Source organism: Humulus lupulus, chromosome 5 (genome assembly GCF_963169125.1).
Source record: "Humulus lupulus chromosome 5, drHumLupu1.1, whole genome shotgun sequence".
NCBI classification, from domain to species: domain Eukaryota; kingdom Viridiplantae; phylum Streptophyta; class Magnoliopsida; order Rosales; family Cannabaceae; genus Humulus; species Humulus lupulus.
This window is the reverse complement of record NC_084797.1, coordinates 202,455,581-202,471,765: the sequence shown is the minus strand read 5'-3', so window position 1 is coordinate 202,471,765 and position 16,185 is coordinate 202,455,581. Positions and strand designations below refer to the sequence as shown.

At 37.2% G+C, this 16,185-nt stretch overlaps 1 protein-coding gene across 1 annotated transcript; it reads left to right on the top strand.

Moving 5' to 3' along the window:
• Window positions 1–1,354: 1,354 nt before the first annotated feature.
• On the top strand, window positions 1,355–7,557 carry LOC133779863 (vesicle-fusing ATPase-like). The gene is made up of 8 exons (XM_062219764.1): window positions 1,355–1,603; window positions 5,162–5,224; window positions 5,837–5,841; window positions 5,926–6,089; window positions 6,168–6,223; window positions 6,535–6,600; window positions 6,749–6,831; window positions 7,160–7,557. Exons 1-8 carry the CDS (start codon window positions 1,355–1,357, stop codon window positions 7,317–7,319), a joined length of 846 nt encoding a protein of 281 aa, XP_062075748.1. The 3' UTR covers window positions 7,320–7,557.
• Window positions 7,558–16,185: the final 8,628 nt, after the last annotated feature.

Sequence of the window (16,185 nt, the reverse complement as noted above, 5' to 3'; positions counted from 1 at the left end):
GGTTATGTGTTTAACTGCTTAAATAGGATATAAATGCTTTACCTGCATGCTTTATTAGGAAGCTTGAGATATTCTGATAGGGCCTGGTCCTTGACTATTTATATGAGTATGTGTTTTCCTACTAAATTGATATATGAATTCTTTATCTACATGCTAGAGTTAAGAGCGTGATATTTTTTGAAAGAGCAGGGCTTATTGATTAATGCATGAATGTTATGAGCATGTATTTTAGTACCACAATGCTATGTGAGTGTGGTGCGGTTTGGTTTTTCGGTGGAAGGATTTTGAATGTGCTCATCGTGCTTAATGGGTCAAGTTATTGACTACAGAAGAACTCAGAGGTTATGTACCTAGGCAGTTAATGGGACCTGTTGGTGCTTATGTTGAGGCTGGAAATTGTGGCCAGGGCTAGAGCCCTCTGGCTGCCCCTTAGAATTGCTAGTAGGTGTTTAGAGATATGAAATTAAGATTGTAGAGGCAAGAGGAAGAGATCAGATGTTTGAAACAGCAGGTTCTATCACAGAACACCTCCTCTTTTGTTATGCCAGGAGTGGCATCAGTTTTGGCTCAGCCTAGGGTTGAGAACAGTTGGGAATTATTATATGAGAGATTCTAGGAATACTACACTCTAGTTTTTTAGGGATGCTTAGATCCATTTAGAGCTGAATAATGGATGGGCACGATTAGTTCCATCCTCGACAGTATGGGGGTGGTAGGTCACGATAGAGTGATCTGTGCTACATATGTGTTACGGTAAGATGCCCGAACTTGGTGGGAAATGGTATCCCAGATGCGAAATACAGCTGCGATGAATTGCGAAGAATCTAGGCAGTTGTTTAATGAGAGATATTATTGTGATGCAGTTAAGACTGTAAAGACAAATGAATTTCTGAACCTAGTTTAGGGAAACACCACAGTAACAGAGTATGTTAACAAATTCGATGGGTTAGCCAAGTTTTCCTTTGACATGGTACCCACGAATGTGGCTTGGAAAGAGCAATTTATCTAGGGATTGAATTCTATGATAGCTCAGAGCGTTAGAATCGCCCAGTACATGAGATCTCTACCTATGCTTAGGTGGTAAGGAGGGCTCTTGTTGTTGAGAACACATGAAACGAGATACAGAGGGAGCGTATCGGAAAGCGCAAAGCTCAGGCAGAGATATCTCAGTTTATTGGATCAGGAAATAATAGTTATCAATGTATTCAGTACCCCTGGGCTAGAAAAGGGATTCCAGAATGTTCAGATAGGCCATCAGGGCAAGGATGAGTACTGGAAACTCTACCCGGAATGCACTCGGTGCCGGCGGCACCATCTGGGAGAATTCCGAGCAAAGACATGTTTCTTTTGTAGAATGATAAGGCACTTCAAGAGGGATTGCGCAGGACTGAGAAAGGATGAACAAAAGGGGGCAGACAGCTTGACTCCATCTCGAGTGTTCGCTCTGACGCAGTTAGAGACTAAGGCTGAGGCTGGTTCCTCGGTAGTGACAGGTCAACTTCCTAGTTCTCATTCAAGTATTGTGCTAATTGGTTTTGGTGCCATGTTTTTCTTTGTTTTGTTGCATCTAGCAGAGGCACAAACTTGGTCTGTGGATTATATGGTTATGTTGTGATGAGGATTTGGTACCCTATTAGTAACTTTTAAGTGATGGGTTAGATTATTGTGGGAAAAGATTCATCAATTAACTTGATAGAGGTTGTTATGACCGACTTTGATATGATCTTGGTTATGGATTGGTTAGCCAAGTATGGGGCAATGATAGATTGCAAGAAAAGATGGTAACCCTTGGGCTTGAGGGTGAGAAACCCTTTTTATTTGTTGGCACTATGCATGGAGCCCGTATACTTAAGATATATGTACTTAGAGTTAGAAACCTATTGCAGAGAGGATGCATAGGATTCTTAGCTAGTGTGGTGGATACCACTCAAGTCGTGCCAGTTGGACCAGGACATATTAGATTAGTTTGTGAGTTTCTTGATGTGTTTCCAGAAGATTTACCATGGTTACCTCTACACAGAGAGATATATTTGTGATTATGTTGGTTCCAGGGACGGAACCAGTGTCTAGGGCACTATATTGAATGGCTCCAGCAGACTGCTTTTTATGTCATATTTGAGAATTATGAGCTTTTAGTCATGTCTTTTGGATTTACTAATGCCCTGGCAACACTTATGAATAGATGAACAAGGTGTTCAAATATTATTTGGATTGGTTTGTGATCGTCTTTATTGAGAATATTTTGGGTATACACTCATTCAGAGATTGGCCAAGGCCAAGGAAGGCTTTAGAGATCAAGGGTTACCTTGGATTGTCAGGGTATTACATGAGTTTCGTGGAAGGGTTCTCAAGGATTGTTAACTCATTGACATAACTGACATGCAAAATCAGAAGTTTGCATGGTTAGATAAGAGTGAGAACAACTTCCAAGAACAAAGGCAGTGATTGATTATAGCTCTAGTTCTGAGTCTTTCTATAGATCAGAAAAAAGTTTAAGATTTATTGTGATGCCTCGAGAAGAATTCGAGTTGTGTTCTTATATATAAAGTAAAGGTGATTGCCTATGCATCATGCCAGTTGAAGGATATGACCAGAGCTAGAGTAGAGTTATTGGTGGGCTAGTTGGCCAACATTACACTTCAGTTTACTCTTTTAGAGATGATCAAAGAAAAATAGTTGAGTGACCCACATTTTGGAAAGAGTAGAGGGGATGTCCTATCTGAAATAGCTAAGGACTATATAGTGTCAGGCATGAGTTTATTGCAGTATAAGGTCAGATTTGTGTTCCGACGGACACTGGGATCAGACGGCAGATTCTGGATGAATCTCATACTACCCATTATTCTCTACATCCAGGCACCGTGAAGATGTACCATGATCTGAGAGCTTTATATTGGTGGCCTGGGATGGAGAGGGATGTGACTTAGTACGTGGCAAAGTGCCTGACCTGTTAGCAGGTCAAGGCAGAGTATCAGAAACCAATAAGGCCATTACAACCTTTGAGTATTCCATAGTGGAAGTAAGAGGACATCACGATGGATTTCATGGTGGGATTGCCTAGGATAGTGGGCCAACATGATTCAGTCTGGGTCATTATAAACTGATATACGGAGTCAGCTCACTTTTTACCAGTGAGGGTGAACAATACAGTTGACTAGTGTGCAGATCTCTATGAGAGAGAGATAGTATGCCTTCATGGGACTTTGAGGTCTATCCTATCGGGTAGGGACCATATCCTTACTTCCAAGTTGTGGGGATAGTTATAGGAGGAAATGAGTGCACAGCTAAAGTTTACCACAGCTTCCCATCCTCAGACTGAAGGTAAATTAGAGAGGATTATCTAGATATTGGTAGACATTCTGAGAGCATGTATATTGGACCTTGAAGGGTCCTAGAACGGATATTTGCCTCTAATAGAGTTTTTTCCTATAATGATAGCTATCAGTAACCTATTAAATTGGCACCTTATGAGATGTTGTATGGTATGAAGTGTAGATCGCCCATTTACTAAGATGAGATTGGTGAGAGCAAATATTTGGGTCTTGAGATAGTTTAGAGGAGCAGTGAGGCTATGGAAAAGATTATAGCTCGGATGCTTGCTTCTCAGAATAGACAGAAAAGTTATGTTATTCTGAAATGCAGGAACGTGGATTTCCAAGTGGAAGACTATCTTAGAGTCTCACCATGGAAATGGGTGAGGAGATTTGGGAAAAGGGCAAGTTGAGCCCTAGATTTTTAGGACCGATCTGAGATCCTGGAGAGGATCGATCAAGTGGCTTATAGATTGGCCTTACCTTCGGCACTGTCGACCGTATACAATGTATTTTATGTTTCCATGTTGAGGAAACATGTATTAGATGGGACTCGTGTGTGAGTTATGAGGATTTGGAAATGGAGGCAGATCTTTCCTATGACGAATAACCAGTCCAGATTCGAGACAGAAAGAATAAGGTTCTGAGGAACAAAACTATACCTTTGGTTAAGGTATTATACACGAATAGCAAGGTTGAGGGAGTGACCTGGGAACTGGAATCAGATATGCGAGATCAATATCTTGACCTTTTCAGATAAAATTTTGAGGACGAAATTCCTGTAAGGAGGAGATAGTTGTAACGTCCCAAATTACCTAATAAGGCTTAGGGCCTTGATTAGCGACCCAGGATGGAAAATTATGGAAACTATGTGATTATGTGATATATATGTGTATCATTATATGATTATGTGATTTATATTATAATATGACTTGATATGCATGTTTAGGTGTATTAAATATGCATGTGGGCCCATTTCTGATTCAAAGGGCAATTTTCATAATTTGGCCTGTTACGGGTATATTTGGCATATATGTGATATGTGTGGGACCACATCATTATGTGAATATATTTGGGCTATTCGAAACGAGATGATCCTAGGGAGCAAGCTAGTGGGAAATTCACAACGGGACCAATACTTGACTCATGGTACACTACAACGTATATATTACATTAAAGAATAGCATATTTTTAAAAGTGCTATTATTAATGGGGATTAAAAAACACGGAACTGATGAATAGTGGGGATTAAAATTTTTGGCGCCATATGACTAAAATCCCAGGCGGCAAAATGAATTTATGCCAAAATTCCCTTTCTCTCAGATTTTCTCAAGCCTTTCTCTAAGTTACCCTTTCTCTCAGCCTCCATCTCTCACTCACGAAGCCCTCTCCGCCCTCACGAAGACTCACCGCCCTCAACTCATTTCTGCCTCACCGCCCTCACGAAGTCTCTCCGCCCACAACTCATCTCTGCCTCCGCCCTCACCGAAGTCTCTCCGCCCTCACCGAAGTCTCTGCCTCACGAAGACTCGCTCCAGAGTCGTGTCTCTCTGCCTCTCCGTCTGGACAGTAGTTGCGTCTCCTGCCTGATATTATATTTTGTGTTCACCGATCGCCTCAGCGACGAGGAGTCTCTTTCACTCTCTTCCGATCGTGGCTGGCCTTGCGCTCATTTATTAGTCAATCGTTGTTAAATTTTCTTATAAAGTTCATTTAAAAAAAAAAAAACTAGGAGCTTTCCATTTCTAAAGTGAGAGTAAAACTCATTATTTCTGACTAACAAACTTGTAATTAGGTACTTCTTAAGTCTTTCTTATATAAAAGATTGGCCTGTCTGATTCTGCTTGCAGATTTTGTGCATTCATCTAAAGCGTGTTTCCTTTAATGTGTTCGGCGAATCCTTTAAACTTAAGGTAATGCAATTTTCAGTTATCTTGATTCCTAAGATTTCTAACACTTGTAAGCCCCAAAAAATAGAAGGTTCCGGAACAGTTTTCCATGAAATCCAGGAAACACTTATAAATTGCTGCATTTTAAAAAAAAAATTGGTCATTGATTGTATGTGATTGCAAAGTTTTTAAATACTCTTTGCCTTCACAGCCAAGTATTTGTAATGTGATTTTCAAGATGTGCCGACTTCTGACTCAAATCAATTTTAGTTTCTTAAGCATCTTTTTAGGATTAAGTTGCATATGTTATATGGTTTTTGCACATGTTATAGGTTTTCTTCATAGTATATGTTTTGTCTTTCATTTTAGTTATAGAGAAGATTAGATTATAGGAGACTCTTAATGAAATTGCTAAATTGGTATTTTGAAGTCATAATGTTAAATTATCATTTCATGATTGCTAAGGTAGTTCAGTCATGAGCAAATATAAGAAACTACTTGGTGTGATATCCATCCTGTTGATATTACATTATATGTGCTCTATTTGAATCTCTGTGTTTTTCTACTTTTACGGGCAATTGCTTCGTTATATTATCTTGATCTCCTATGTTTTGACACTAAGTAATCTCTTTTCAGTTGCTGTAGCTTGTTTTGATTTGGGAATTCCTGGTTTTTGGCTGACGTGTGAATTAGTTGCTACTATCGTGTTATTAGCATTCTATTAGGTTTCAGTTACAGTTTAGTGATTTACTAAATGTTCATGTTTTCATTCTTGGTGATCTGGACCAGATTGTTAATGGACCTGAAGTCTTGAGCAAGTTTGTTGGTGAAACAGATAAGAATGTTAGAGATCTGTTTGCTGATGCTGAAAATGATCAGAGGACTCGCGGTAAGAGAAATTTATACCCAGAATATGATAATTAACCTGTTTGTATTTACTAATGCCGTAATGTCCTTTACTGTTTAGGTGATGAAAGTGATTTGCATGTCATAATCTTTGATGAAATTGATGCTATTTGCAAGGTACTAACCATTATGAGTCTATATCAGATTCTCTGTGTTTTTGTAATGGAATTGGTATTAGCTGCTGACATTTATAATACTGATTTGGGTTATTAACAGAGTCAACTGGTCTTTCACATTAGTTTTCTTCTTCACTTTATGGTTGCCATTGTCAGCTTGATAAATTTCATTCGCTACTTGCCATTTCTCTGATTTATGGGTTTTCTTTTATTGTTTCATGAGTTTCTTTTGACATCATTATTATCTTTTCGCAATCCTTATTTATTTAACTTAATTATTAGCACTGATTTGCTTTTAATTTGTGAATGCAGTCGAGAGGATCAACCAGGGATGGTACTGGAGTTCATGACAGTATTGTGAATCAACTGCTTACAAAGGTACGTGAATGGTTTCAACTTTTGAGTCTGGGATATTTTATAAATTTTTGTCTTATAATAATATCTATTACCAGGGAAAGACTCAACTTTTCTAACTGTGGGAATTTTATCAATGTAATCTATGGCTGACAGATTAGTTACTTTGCAGATAGATGGTGTAGAGGCTTTGAATAATGTCTTGCTCATTGGAATGACCAACATAAAGGATTTACTTGATGAAGCCCTATTGAGGTGCTTTCTTTTCTCCTTTGACATCTAGCCTTATTGCCTATCTGTATCTGAATTGTCTCAAAGTGTTTTCTTTTTACCCACACACCACACACATATATTATATATATTTAACAATAGCACTTTTTGTATAATTGACTGACTTGCCATGCACGAACATCCTGATTTTTCTCATAATTTTTTACAAAATATGCATGGCAGATGAACTGCTGAATTAAGATTATTTCTTTTGATTTTTGTAAAATGAAGAATGAGAATGAACTGCTGGTGACAAACACAAGAAAAACTTTTTGGCAAACAACTTTTAATTTTTCTTTTCCATATTATGCAGACCAGGACGGTTGGAGGTTCAAGTTGAGATAAGCCTGCCTGATGAGAATGGTCGTCTACAAATTCTTCAAATTCATACAAATAAAATGAAGGAAAATTCCTTTCTTGCTCCTGATGTGAACCTTGCAGAACTTGGTACGTGCATTGGTGATGTATACTAGTGAGACCTATCATATTTATTTTTTAGATTGCGACATTTAAATGATGAGTATTTCCTTCTGTTATGGTGTATTCAGTATTAATGTGTCTGTTCCATCCTCTAGTTGTCTCAGAAATGATCAGGGCACTGAACTGAACTAGATGCCATTTTCAATGTGTCACCAGCTTCTCTTTTTTTGCTTCTCTTTCTTGCTTCTCTTTGCTTCTCAGCTTCTCTTTCTTTCTCTTTTTTTTTCGTCTACACAACTATGTTATTCTCCTCCACTCACTCTCGTCTACACAGCCACTCACTCACTAATTTCTGGTTTCGTCTCGTCATTTGTAACTAAATAGTATAACAATTCAAGTCACTAAACCGTCTTTTCATGATTATGAATAAGCCTTCTTTTGGCATAGTGCTTAGAGAATCAATACACAATTTTTTGTAGCTACTTCTTTCTTCCGAAATTGCTTTTTCATTTGTGAGAGGGTTATTGATTATTTATATGAACCCTTTCATTATATTTTCAGTCTCCATTCTCCAATCTGATTTTGAAGTCAAGGTTAAAAAAAACAGCTTATGCTACATCACTATCACTAAATATGGGGGAAGAGAAGTACTATTTAGCTATGATACTAGCACAAGCAATATATGCTGGCATGGTTTTGCTTACCAAAGCCACCTTTAATGGTCGAAATTTCCTACATTGTTCTTTTAACACTTTACTTTTCAAGTGGAGGACAAATAGTAGCATTTTTTGTTTTTGTTTTCTATCGGCCATTCTGTTATAGCTTTACATAAATCTTGATTGGTGAACTTAAGAATAAAACATGAGATTACTTTAGGAAAATACCATAGAATGTATTCTGTTTATTAGAAGAAAGGATTAAAAACATACTGAGCTCAAATAGGAAATACAGATAATTTCACCGATATTGGAAACTTGGAATGTTTTAAGTTTTACCCTTTTGTGCCTAAATATGTATGAAATCAAATCAATCACATTGCATGTTCACAAACAAGATGGAGAAATTAAACATAAGGACAACAGCAGGGATAGTGAAGGTTGCAGGACTAGGGGCGTGCATGGCTGGTATTGTGGTTCTTACCTTCTGCTTGGTCTTTGTCCCTTGTTCTTCAGGTAATAAGAGTTCATGTCAGAAATTACATTGTTTCATTTTGTTGATATATATTAACTTGGACTCTCTAAAGTTGATCTTGTCCCTAAACATAGTTTAACTAACACTTCAAATCTTGGCAAGAATATTTCACTATTAATTTTGATTGAAACCAACAAGTAATCATGACATTAATAAAAATATGATATAGATGAAATTTTGAGGACCAAGTAGTAAGTTTGAGACCACATATAGAAACTTTATTAAAGAGATTGTGTTTTAATTACAAATTCATCATTGTAACCTTTTATATGATTTGTTGGCTTTTATTAATATTAGGCTCGAATCTTGAAAATTTATCCAGAAAGGCTAAGGTTCACAACCCTACTATGCCTTTCAAGTACTGGTCAGTGTTTTGTATTTGCTATTGCTTTGGAGAGAGATCCTAGTGAATGGAAGCTTAGTTGGAACATTCAATTACTCACAATAGTTTACACAGTAAGCAAACAAGAGACCCTTCATTACTTCTTTCATTCATATAATTTCAGTCTGTTAAGTGGAGAGGAGACAGCAGAAGGTAACCTTTATCTTTTATTATTTTTTTTTATGTATAACAAAATTGTTTTTATAATAAAAGAAATTAAAAAAAAAACCAAATACTCATGGAAGAAATTTCAGTCTGTTTTCTATTCTGTTGAAGAGTCTTGCAATATTAGTTCTACTTACACTACAACAATTTTGCTTATATATTACGTAAATTTGGAAGTGTTATAAATATATCCTAATAAAAAAAAACAAGCTGAAATTTTACCCAAAAGGCGGCAAGTGACCCAATCACTCACGAAGTTGTTAGTTTCTTCTATAGTTTTTTTTTTCTTTTTCAGATTTCAAATTAATATCAAGAAAGTGTTTTGAATATTGATTATATATATTTGTTTCTAATTGAGATAACACAGAAAATTAAAACTAGAGAGGTTGTATGCTAGCTAATTCAAACACTCACAAGGCCTCTCTTTCTCACGCTCTCCTCTTTCCCTCGCCTCTCTCAAATTTCACCTCACTGAAGCCTCTCTCGGAGTAGCTCAAGAGGTAAGGTATTTTGTTTTTTTTTTTAACTTTGATTTTGATATTTAGTGTTTTAGTTTGTTAAGTAAAACTTGTATTGATTTTTGTTTTGGTTTTGGGGTATTATCAGTGATTTGGGTGATGTCTCTAGAAATATTTTTATCGCAAATCTAAGGCTCAAATCATAGAGATTGAGTTGTTTGTTTGCGTCAGCTGTTTCACCTCAAAACAAACCAAATGGTTTGGCATTTCTAGAAAACTGCATTTATTATTTTATTGTATTGAGAAGAAACCAATAAATTTGCACAGTAAAACACCCTCCAAGTATTTGCCATACAAGAGAAAATTGATTTGTTTAGTAGATTTTACATTTAATTTCACAAATGGTTCTACCATTTGGGAATGTCAAATGACTCATAATTCTTTATTCAAACTTTATCTCAAACTGGTTTTGGTGCTTGATTATCATTGTGATATTTGTTTTGTAGGACTTGCTAAACCTGCTCCTGTTATAGAAACTTTTTGTACCGATGAATTAGTTTTGCAACTTGTGAAACTTGATGGAGTTGTTACTTTGGTTGATTCCAAGCACGCAATGCAACACCTTAATGAAATAAAACCAAGATTTGTGGTTAACGAGGCTGTAGAACAAATTGCTTATGCTGATTGTATTATTTTTGAACAAGGTAGAGTTTTTTTTTTTTTAATCAGAAAACAAGTTAGAGTGTATTCATTGAATCTGGCATTTGTTTTTTAAAATGTGAGGTGATTCTGAGCTTTGAAGCTAATTGGATTCCAACTATTTTAGCAGATAGATTTAGTGACTGAGGTTGAGCTAGAGATATTGACCAAGAGAATTAAGGTGTTCTTTCTGAGATATTAATAATTGTATACAGTTTTAACGAATAGCATATAAGAAGTTATTGCTCCTATATGTGTCTTCCTCTGCTTATACTTCCAAAATGGAATATTCTCCGCTAACAGAATCCAAAGAATCAACTTTTGTATCCTATTAAGCTTTTGTGTTTCACTCTCATAATAAATAATTTTTTAAAAACTTATACTCTTATGTGCACTGGTGCCAGCATATTAATGGGATGGCACAAATGAAGCAAGCTAAGTTTGGATCCGTTGACATGGACTTTGTTCTTGGAGTGGGAGGTTATGATCTTGATAGGTTGTTAGCTTGTCTCTATGTTTCTGTGCCATTCCATTCCAATCTTTCTTTCCACTTCATTCCAATCTTCTTTTTATTACTTGTCTTCATGGATATAATGCAAACGTGTTAATGTGTTAATTTGCAGGATTGATTCTGAAGTTCAGGTAGATAATTCCTGTTCTACAACTCATCAACATGAAACTGGAAAAAGTATTATTTTCTTTCTCTGATTTTTCCTTTCCAATCTTTTTTCTCTGTTTTTTTTCCTTTACTGGTTTTCACAATTTTTGTTTACATGCTGTTTTTAGCTGATTTTCAAAGATTCAGTCACTCGACCTTAGAAACTATATTTTTATAAAAGAATAAAATATAGAAAGTTTTGTTGTTGTTGTAGTGATAGATTGTGTTAAAAGAAGGATATTTTAGCTGTGATATCAGTCCTAGGCTCCTAGCCTATCATCTTAGGAACACTATCCCAATTAGTTGCTGGCTTGTCAATAGTTCTGTCACCTTTTTACACAAAGTTTCACTGAGGATAGTTTGTACATTTTATTTTTATTTTCGCATACAGTGCTCTGGCATAGTAGAATGTGAATGTTTAGAAGATGTTTGTATACTAGATGCATTTTAAATTTGACTTATCAAAGGAACTAACAGCGGGCAACATACTTTGTACTCTGCTCTTTAACTTGTTCAATTCTGCTTATTGTTAGGTGAAAAGTCTTCTTACTGTACGACCTGAAACAGAGACTCCAGTCAGTGCCGTTTCCATCCGGAGAATACCACGGTTTGCTTAACTCTTCAATTACTAATTTTTTATTTTTCAGAAAATACATTCAGTCAGAGTATCCAGTGTTGATTTGTATGTTGTATACTCAGAGTTCCTGCCGATATGCCACTGTACGATATATTAAACGAGTTTCAGAAGGGCAGCAGTCATATGGCAGCTGTGGTGAAGACCAAAGGGAAAAGCAAGCTTCCTACAATTGATGGGGAGAAGACTTTTCTGTGGCTGCCTAGTAATAATTTTACAGAACATGTCTATTTCTATATGCATCAATGGATTCTGACCAGTTAAGCTCTGAAATTTCAGATTTTGATACTCACTTTACTCACTTTCAAGGCCTCATAGTTCAGAAAAGGTCTCTTTCTCTCTCTCTCTCTATATATTTATATAACTGCAGTTGTCTCAACTTATTTCTATATTCTATTCCATATTTGTCATTTGTGAAATGTTTTGTTTTAACTAGTGTGAAGTATATGGTTGTTAGGTATGCATTTAACTGGCCTTGATTGTTTTCCTTTACTTATATTCCATTTATCAATTCAAGTTTTGCATCCCTATTCTGTCATCAAAAGCTTTATTCAGCTGTTGTGTATTCATGACAGACTTCTATGATATTTCTATGGTATGTGATATTGCATTGATTGTTAGAGATCTCGCTAGTTTCTATTAATACTTTGTATTTTCTTGATTTATCTCTTAGTGATGATGACGACTCTGAGAATGAGTCGGCACTTGAAATTCAGCCATACTTGATGGAAGAAAATGTAAGACTGCAATTCCTTGTTAATAATGCTGTATTGTTTTTTTTGCCTCCCCTCATTGAAGTGCTCATGCTTTTGATATTTTTTTTCCCTGGAATTTTAATGATTTCTCATCTCCTTCTTCTTTTTTATTGTTTAAGTCAGATTTGGACTTTCTGTTTTCTAATTTTTGGGTCATCATCTGTAGTGTCGAAGCACTTGATAATCACTTGACTGCTATCCAAAGGGACCATGAACTCAGGTCCCAAATAGAAGAAAGGAAAATAAGAAGTGATGTGGCTTATGAAGGGGCCAAAAGAAAAGAGAAAGCTCTCCTGGAAGAAAATGTATCTTGTAATTTTTTGTTTTTCATTTTTGAAGTAAAAAATGTTCAAGATTATAATACTTTATTATGTTATGCTTTCAAACTTAAGTTAGAACTAAGATCTCATGAAATAGACACATTCAGAGTTTGAATTAGTTATTGTTTAATGTAATACTTATGGTTTATCAATCTATTGATAATTATATTTTATGATTAATTTTTTTTTTTTTATCAAAATGCAATAATGAAAATCTTTTAATTAAAAAAAAAACTTATAAGTACTATTATCACAATAAAAAACCTTAATATGTTATGATTTAGAAACATATTATAAGCGTAAAAAATCGTTATGGTTTATATAATATAACAAACTAAAAATGTTATCAAAATAATCAAATGTAACAGTTGAAAAGTGTTATGAAAAAAGTACAAGATTAAACTTCAAATTTATAATAAAAAACTCTATCTAAATGTTATTATTTGAATATTATAGCACCTAAAAATGTGTTATTGAATAGTTTAAGATAACACCGAACATAACATTCAAAAACTGTTATAGAAAAGACTGGACTTTTAATAACATGGGCTACGTTAGCATTTTCAGAAGTGCTATCAATAGTCCCGGTTAGTAGTTTTTAAGTGTTATGCATACTGTTTTTTCTTGTAGTGGTAAGTCAAGGGGTATTTTAGGTATTTAGTACATTACCAGGATATTGGGTAATGGGAATAAATATTTAAGGATATATTGGGAGATAGTGAGATCGGGTGGGAATTTTGAGGATTTTGACTATTTTACCCAGGGGACGTTTTTGGGGTACCTCGAGCCTTGGGATATATTTAAGGTTACTTAAGCTCGAAGTACCTTACAGAAACAAAAAGAACATTTAGTGTTCTCTCTCCCTCCCATTCGCTCATTTGACGCCATTAGCATTTTCAAATGAAACTCGTATTTTAGGGCTCGGATTCAAGCAAGGTTAGAGTCATAACAATTCTAGGAAAGATTAGAAGCTTGATAGTCGAAGGATTTAGTTCAGAAACAATGTAATTAGAGTTAATCAAAGCTTTACGTTTTTGGGTTTCAGTTTCCTTATGTTTCTTGAGGTTTGATTTGGATTTTATGATATTGATGAGTTTTAATCCAAACAAAAGTCAGGTTTTGTTGAATGGGATGTACCATTGAGGTTTTGGGATTGGATTGTGGGTTTCGTTTGGTTTTGGGATGAGTTTTGAAGGATTTGAATATAAGAAAAGTTGGTTTCGCGAGGTCTCGTCGCGGCCCTGTTCTTGGGCGCTGCAACCCGCATGAACCCAGGGTTCTGGACAGATCTCTGAACCCCTGTTGCGCTGCGGTGCCTGTGGGTTGCACTACAACTTGTGTCCAGTGCTTTTGAAGCTAGGTTCTCTCATTGTGAGAGTCGCTACACTAAATGGTGGGGCGCCATGACCCTAATTGGGTGTGCCGCGATGCAAATAGAAAATTTTGGCCAATGAGTGTTTTGAGTGAGGGATCTCAAACCTTAGGGCTTGGGATCGATCCTACTACCTGGTTTTGTAGAAGTCGACATCCCAGAGGCTAGGACTTGGTCCAGAAGCCTATGTTTTCTCCTTATTGAAGGGATTATATACTTGATTGTGACTAGGTTATCGCTAGGGGCTCGGGATCAGGATCACGCTCGAGGGACGTTCATTCTTAACCCGTGTAGGGACTAAAGGTAAGAAAACTGCACCCGGTATGTGATACAAGTTGTTTACCCAAAAATGAACTACTTGATGACATGGCAGGGTTGGTCTACATGTGGGATGCACGTGACAATTTTAAGTGAGTATAATCTGCTTGACCCTCGACCAGAAGATCATTGGCTTATCAGGCATCATAATTATCGACGACCAGCCTGGTTGCATAGATTCATTTATTGCCTTCAGATGCGCAATCTTTTAATTACGTATTAAATCCAATTTATATTATTATTTAGATATGCCCGTATTAGGTGTAATTAAGGCCCGTTGGCCCGTGTAGAACTCTTTGAGCCTATAAATAAGAATCAAAGGGCTCAAGAGGGGGGATTTTTTAGACTTTTGAACTTTTGGCTTAAGAACGCTTGAGCTAAGAGATTCTAAGAGAGAAAAAGAGTGTTGTTATCCATCAAAATTGTATTTACCTGAGAGCTAGTGAAACTCGTGAACCCTAGTTCATTGATCACTGTTCATGGAATACTACATCAATAAGAACACTAAGTGAACGTAGGTTATTACCATTTGATTGGGGCCGAACCACTATAAACTGTTTGTGTCGTTTATCTTTTCGTCTTGATTTCTTCTCATTTTCATCTTATTTTATATTGTTCATCTGAGTCTGTGTCGTTGACCAATTCGAGGGTCAACATTTTGGTGCTTTCATTGAGAGACGAACTCAAGACTTTCAATAAGATCAAATGGCGAAAACATCCAAAATGACGGGACAAACTTCTGGTGCCGCATCAACCCAGCCTCCTCCACAAAATGTGGTTGAAGATGAGACACAGTTGGAATTTGATGAGGAGGAAATGGATTCTGAGTTCTTGAGGACAACACTGATTGTGTTGCAGGGGGAGTTAGCCAATCTGAGGGCTAAGCAAGCGAATGTGGCTGAGACGATGGCATTGCAACATAGGGAAATTGACCGTCAACGTCAAGAGTTGAATGAGCAATGGGCTGACATGGACCACCGATAGAGAGATGCTACTGCCGTCCTGGAAGCAGCCATTCAGTTAGCCTAGGGACAACCTGCACCAACTTCTCAACCGGATCTGCCACCAAGTGTACCACCACAAGAAGGCCTGCACCCAAGTCATCCACCTCAATCGACAAGCCCTCTAAGGTAGGAGCAACCTCTTGTTGCTCAATAGGATATTCCCTTTCAAGATCTTGAGCAGCAACCTTCTTCTCGTGCTGGTTGAGGTAATCCCCAGCATCAAAGGCAGTATAAGGCCAGGCAGCCTCCCTGAAGCCCTAGACACCAAACTGTTGAGGAACCAAATCTACCGAGCAGGGGTCAGCATCCTTCTGCTAAAAGAAGGCACGCTGAGTTAGGCTCTGTGGTTAGGGGTCCCCCATGACATATTAATGCATGGGGACCCACCGACCAATGCAGGCCTCCCCCTGACACTCGGGAGGTACCAACAAGAGGAGGAAATAATGCGATCAGCAGGTCGCGCCACGACCGATCACATTTTTGGGATGATCATGATTACAATGAAGCGGATTCCAACAGAGGAAACTCTGGTCGATGGCAAGGAGAGAAAGGTGGAGAAAGGAACCCCCCACCAAGAGAAAATAGGCCTGCAAGCCAGAACGGTGGGGGGCAGCCTAGGCAACCTTAAGTCTTTGATCGATTGGGCGCTAGCGAGCAAAGGCGTAGAGATGATGACTTGAGGGATGTGCTCAATGATAGGTGAGAATGGCATGATGAGTACGCTCCTCCAGCACCAGTCGCCCCAGCGATACCAGACGCAGTACAGGCCCATATCGACGCGCTGAATCAGGTCGCCCAGTAGTTGGTGGGGAGCCGAATATCCCACATCGAGTATGATCAAAAAAGAGGCACTCCATTCATACAAAGAATAGCGATGGCAGAAACCCCAAGCAAATTTAAGATGCCAGTATTTCCCAACTTCGATGGATATGGGGACCCAGTATCTCATGTGAATAAATTCTA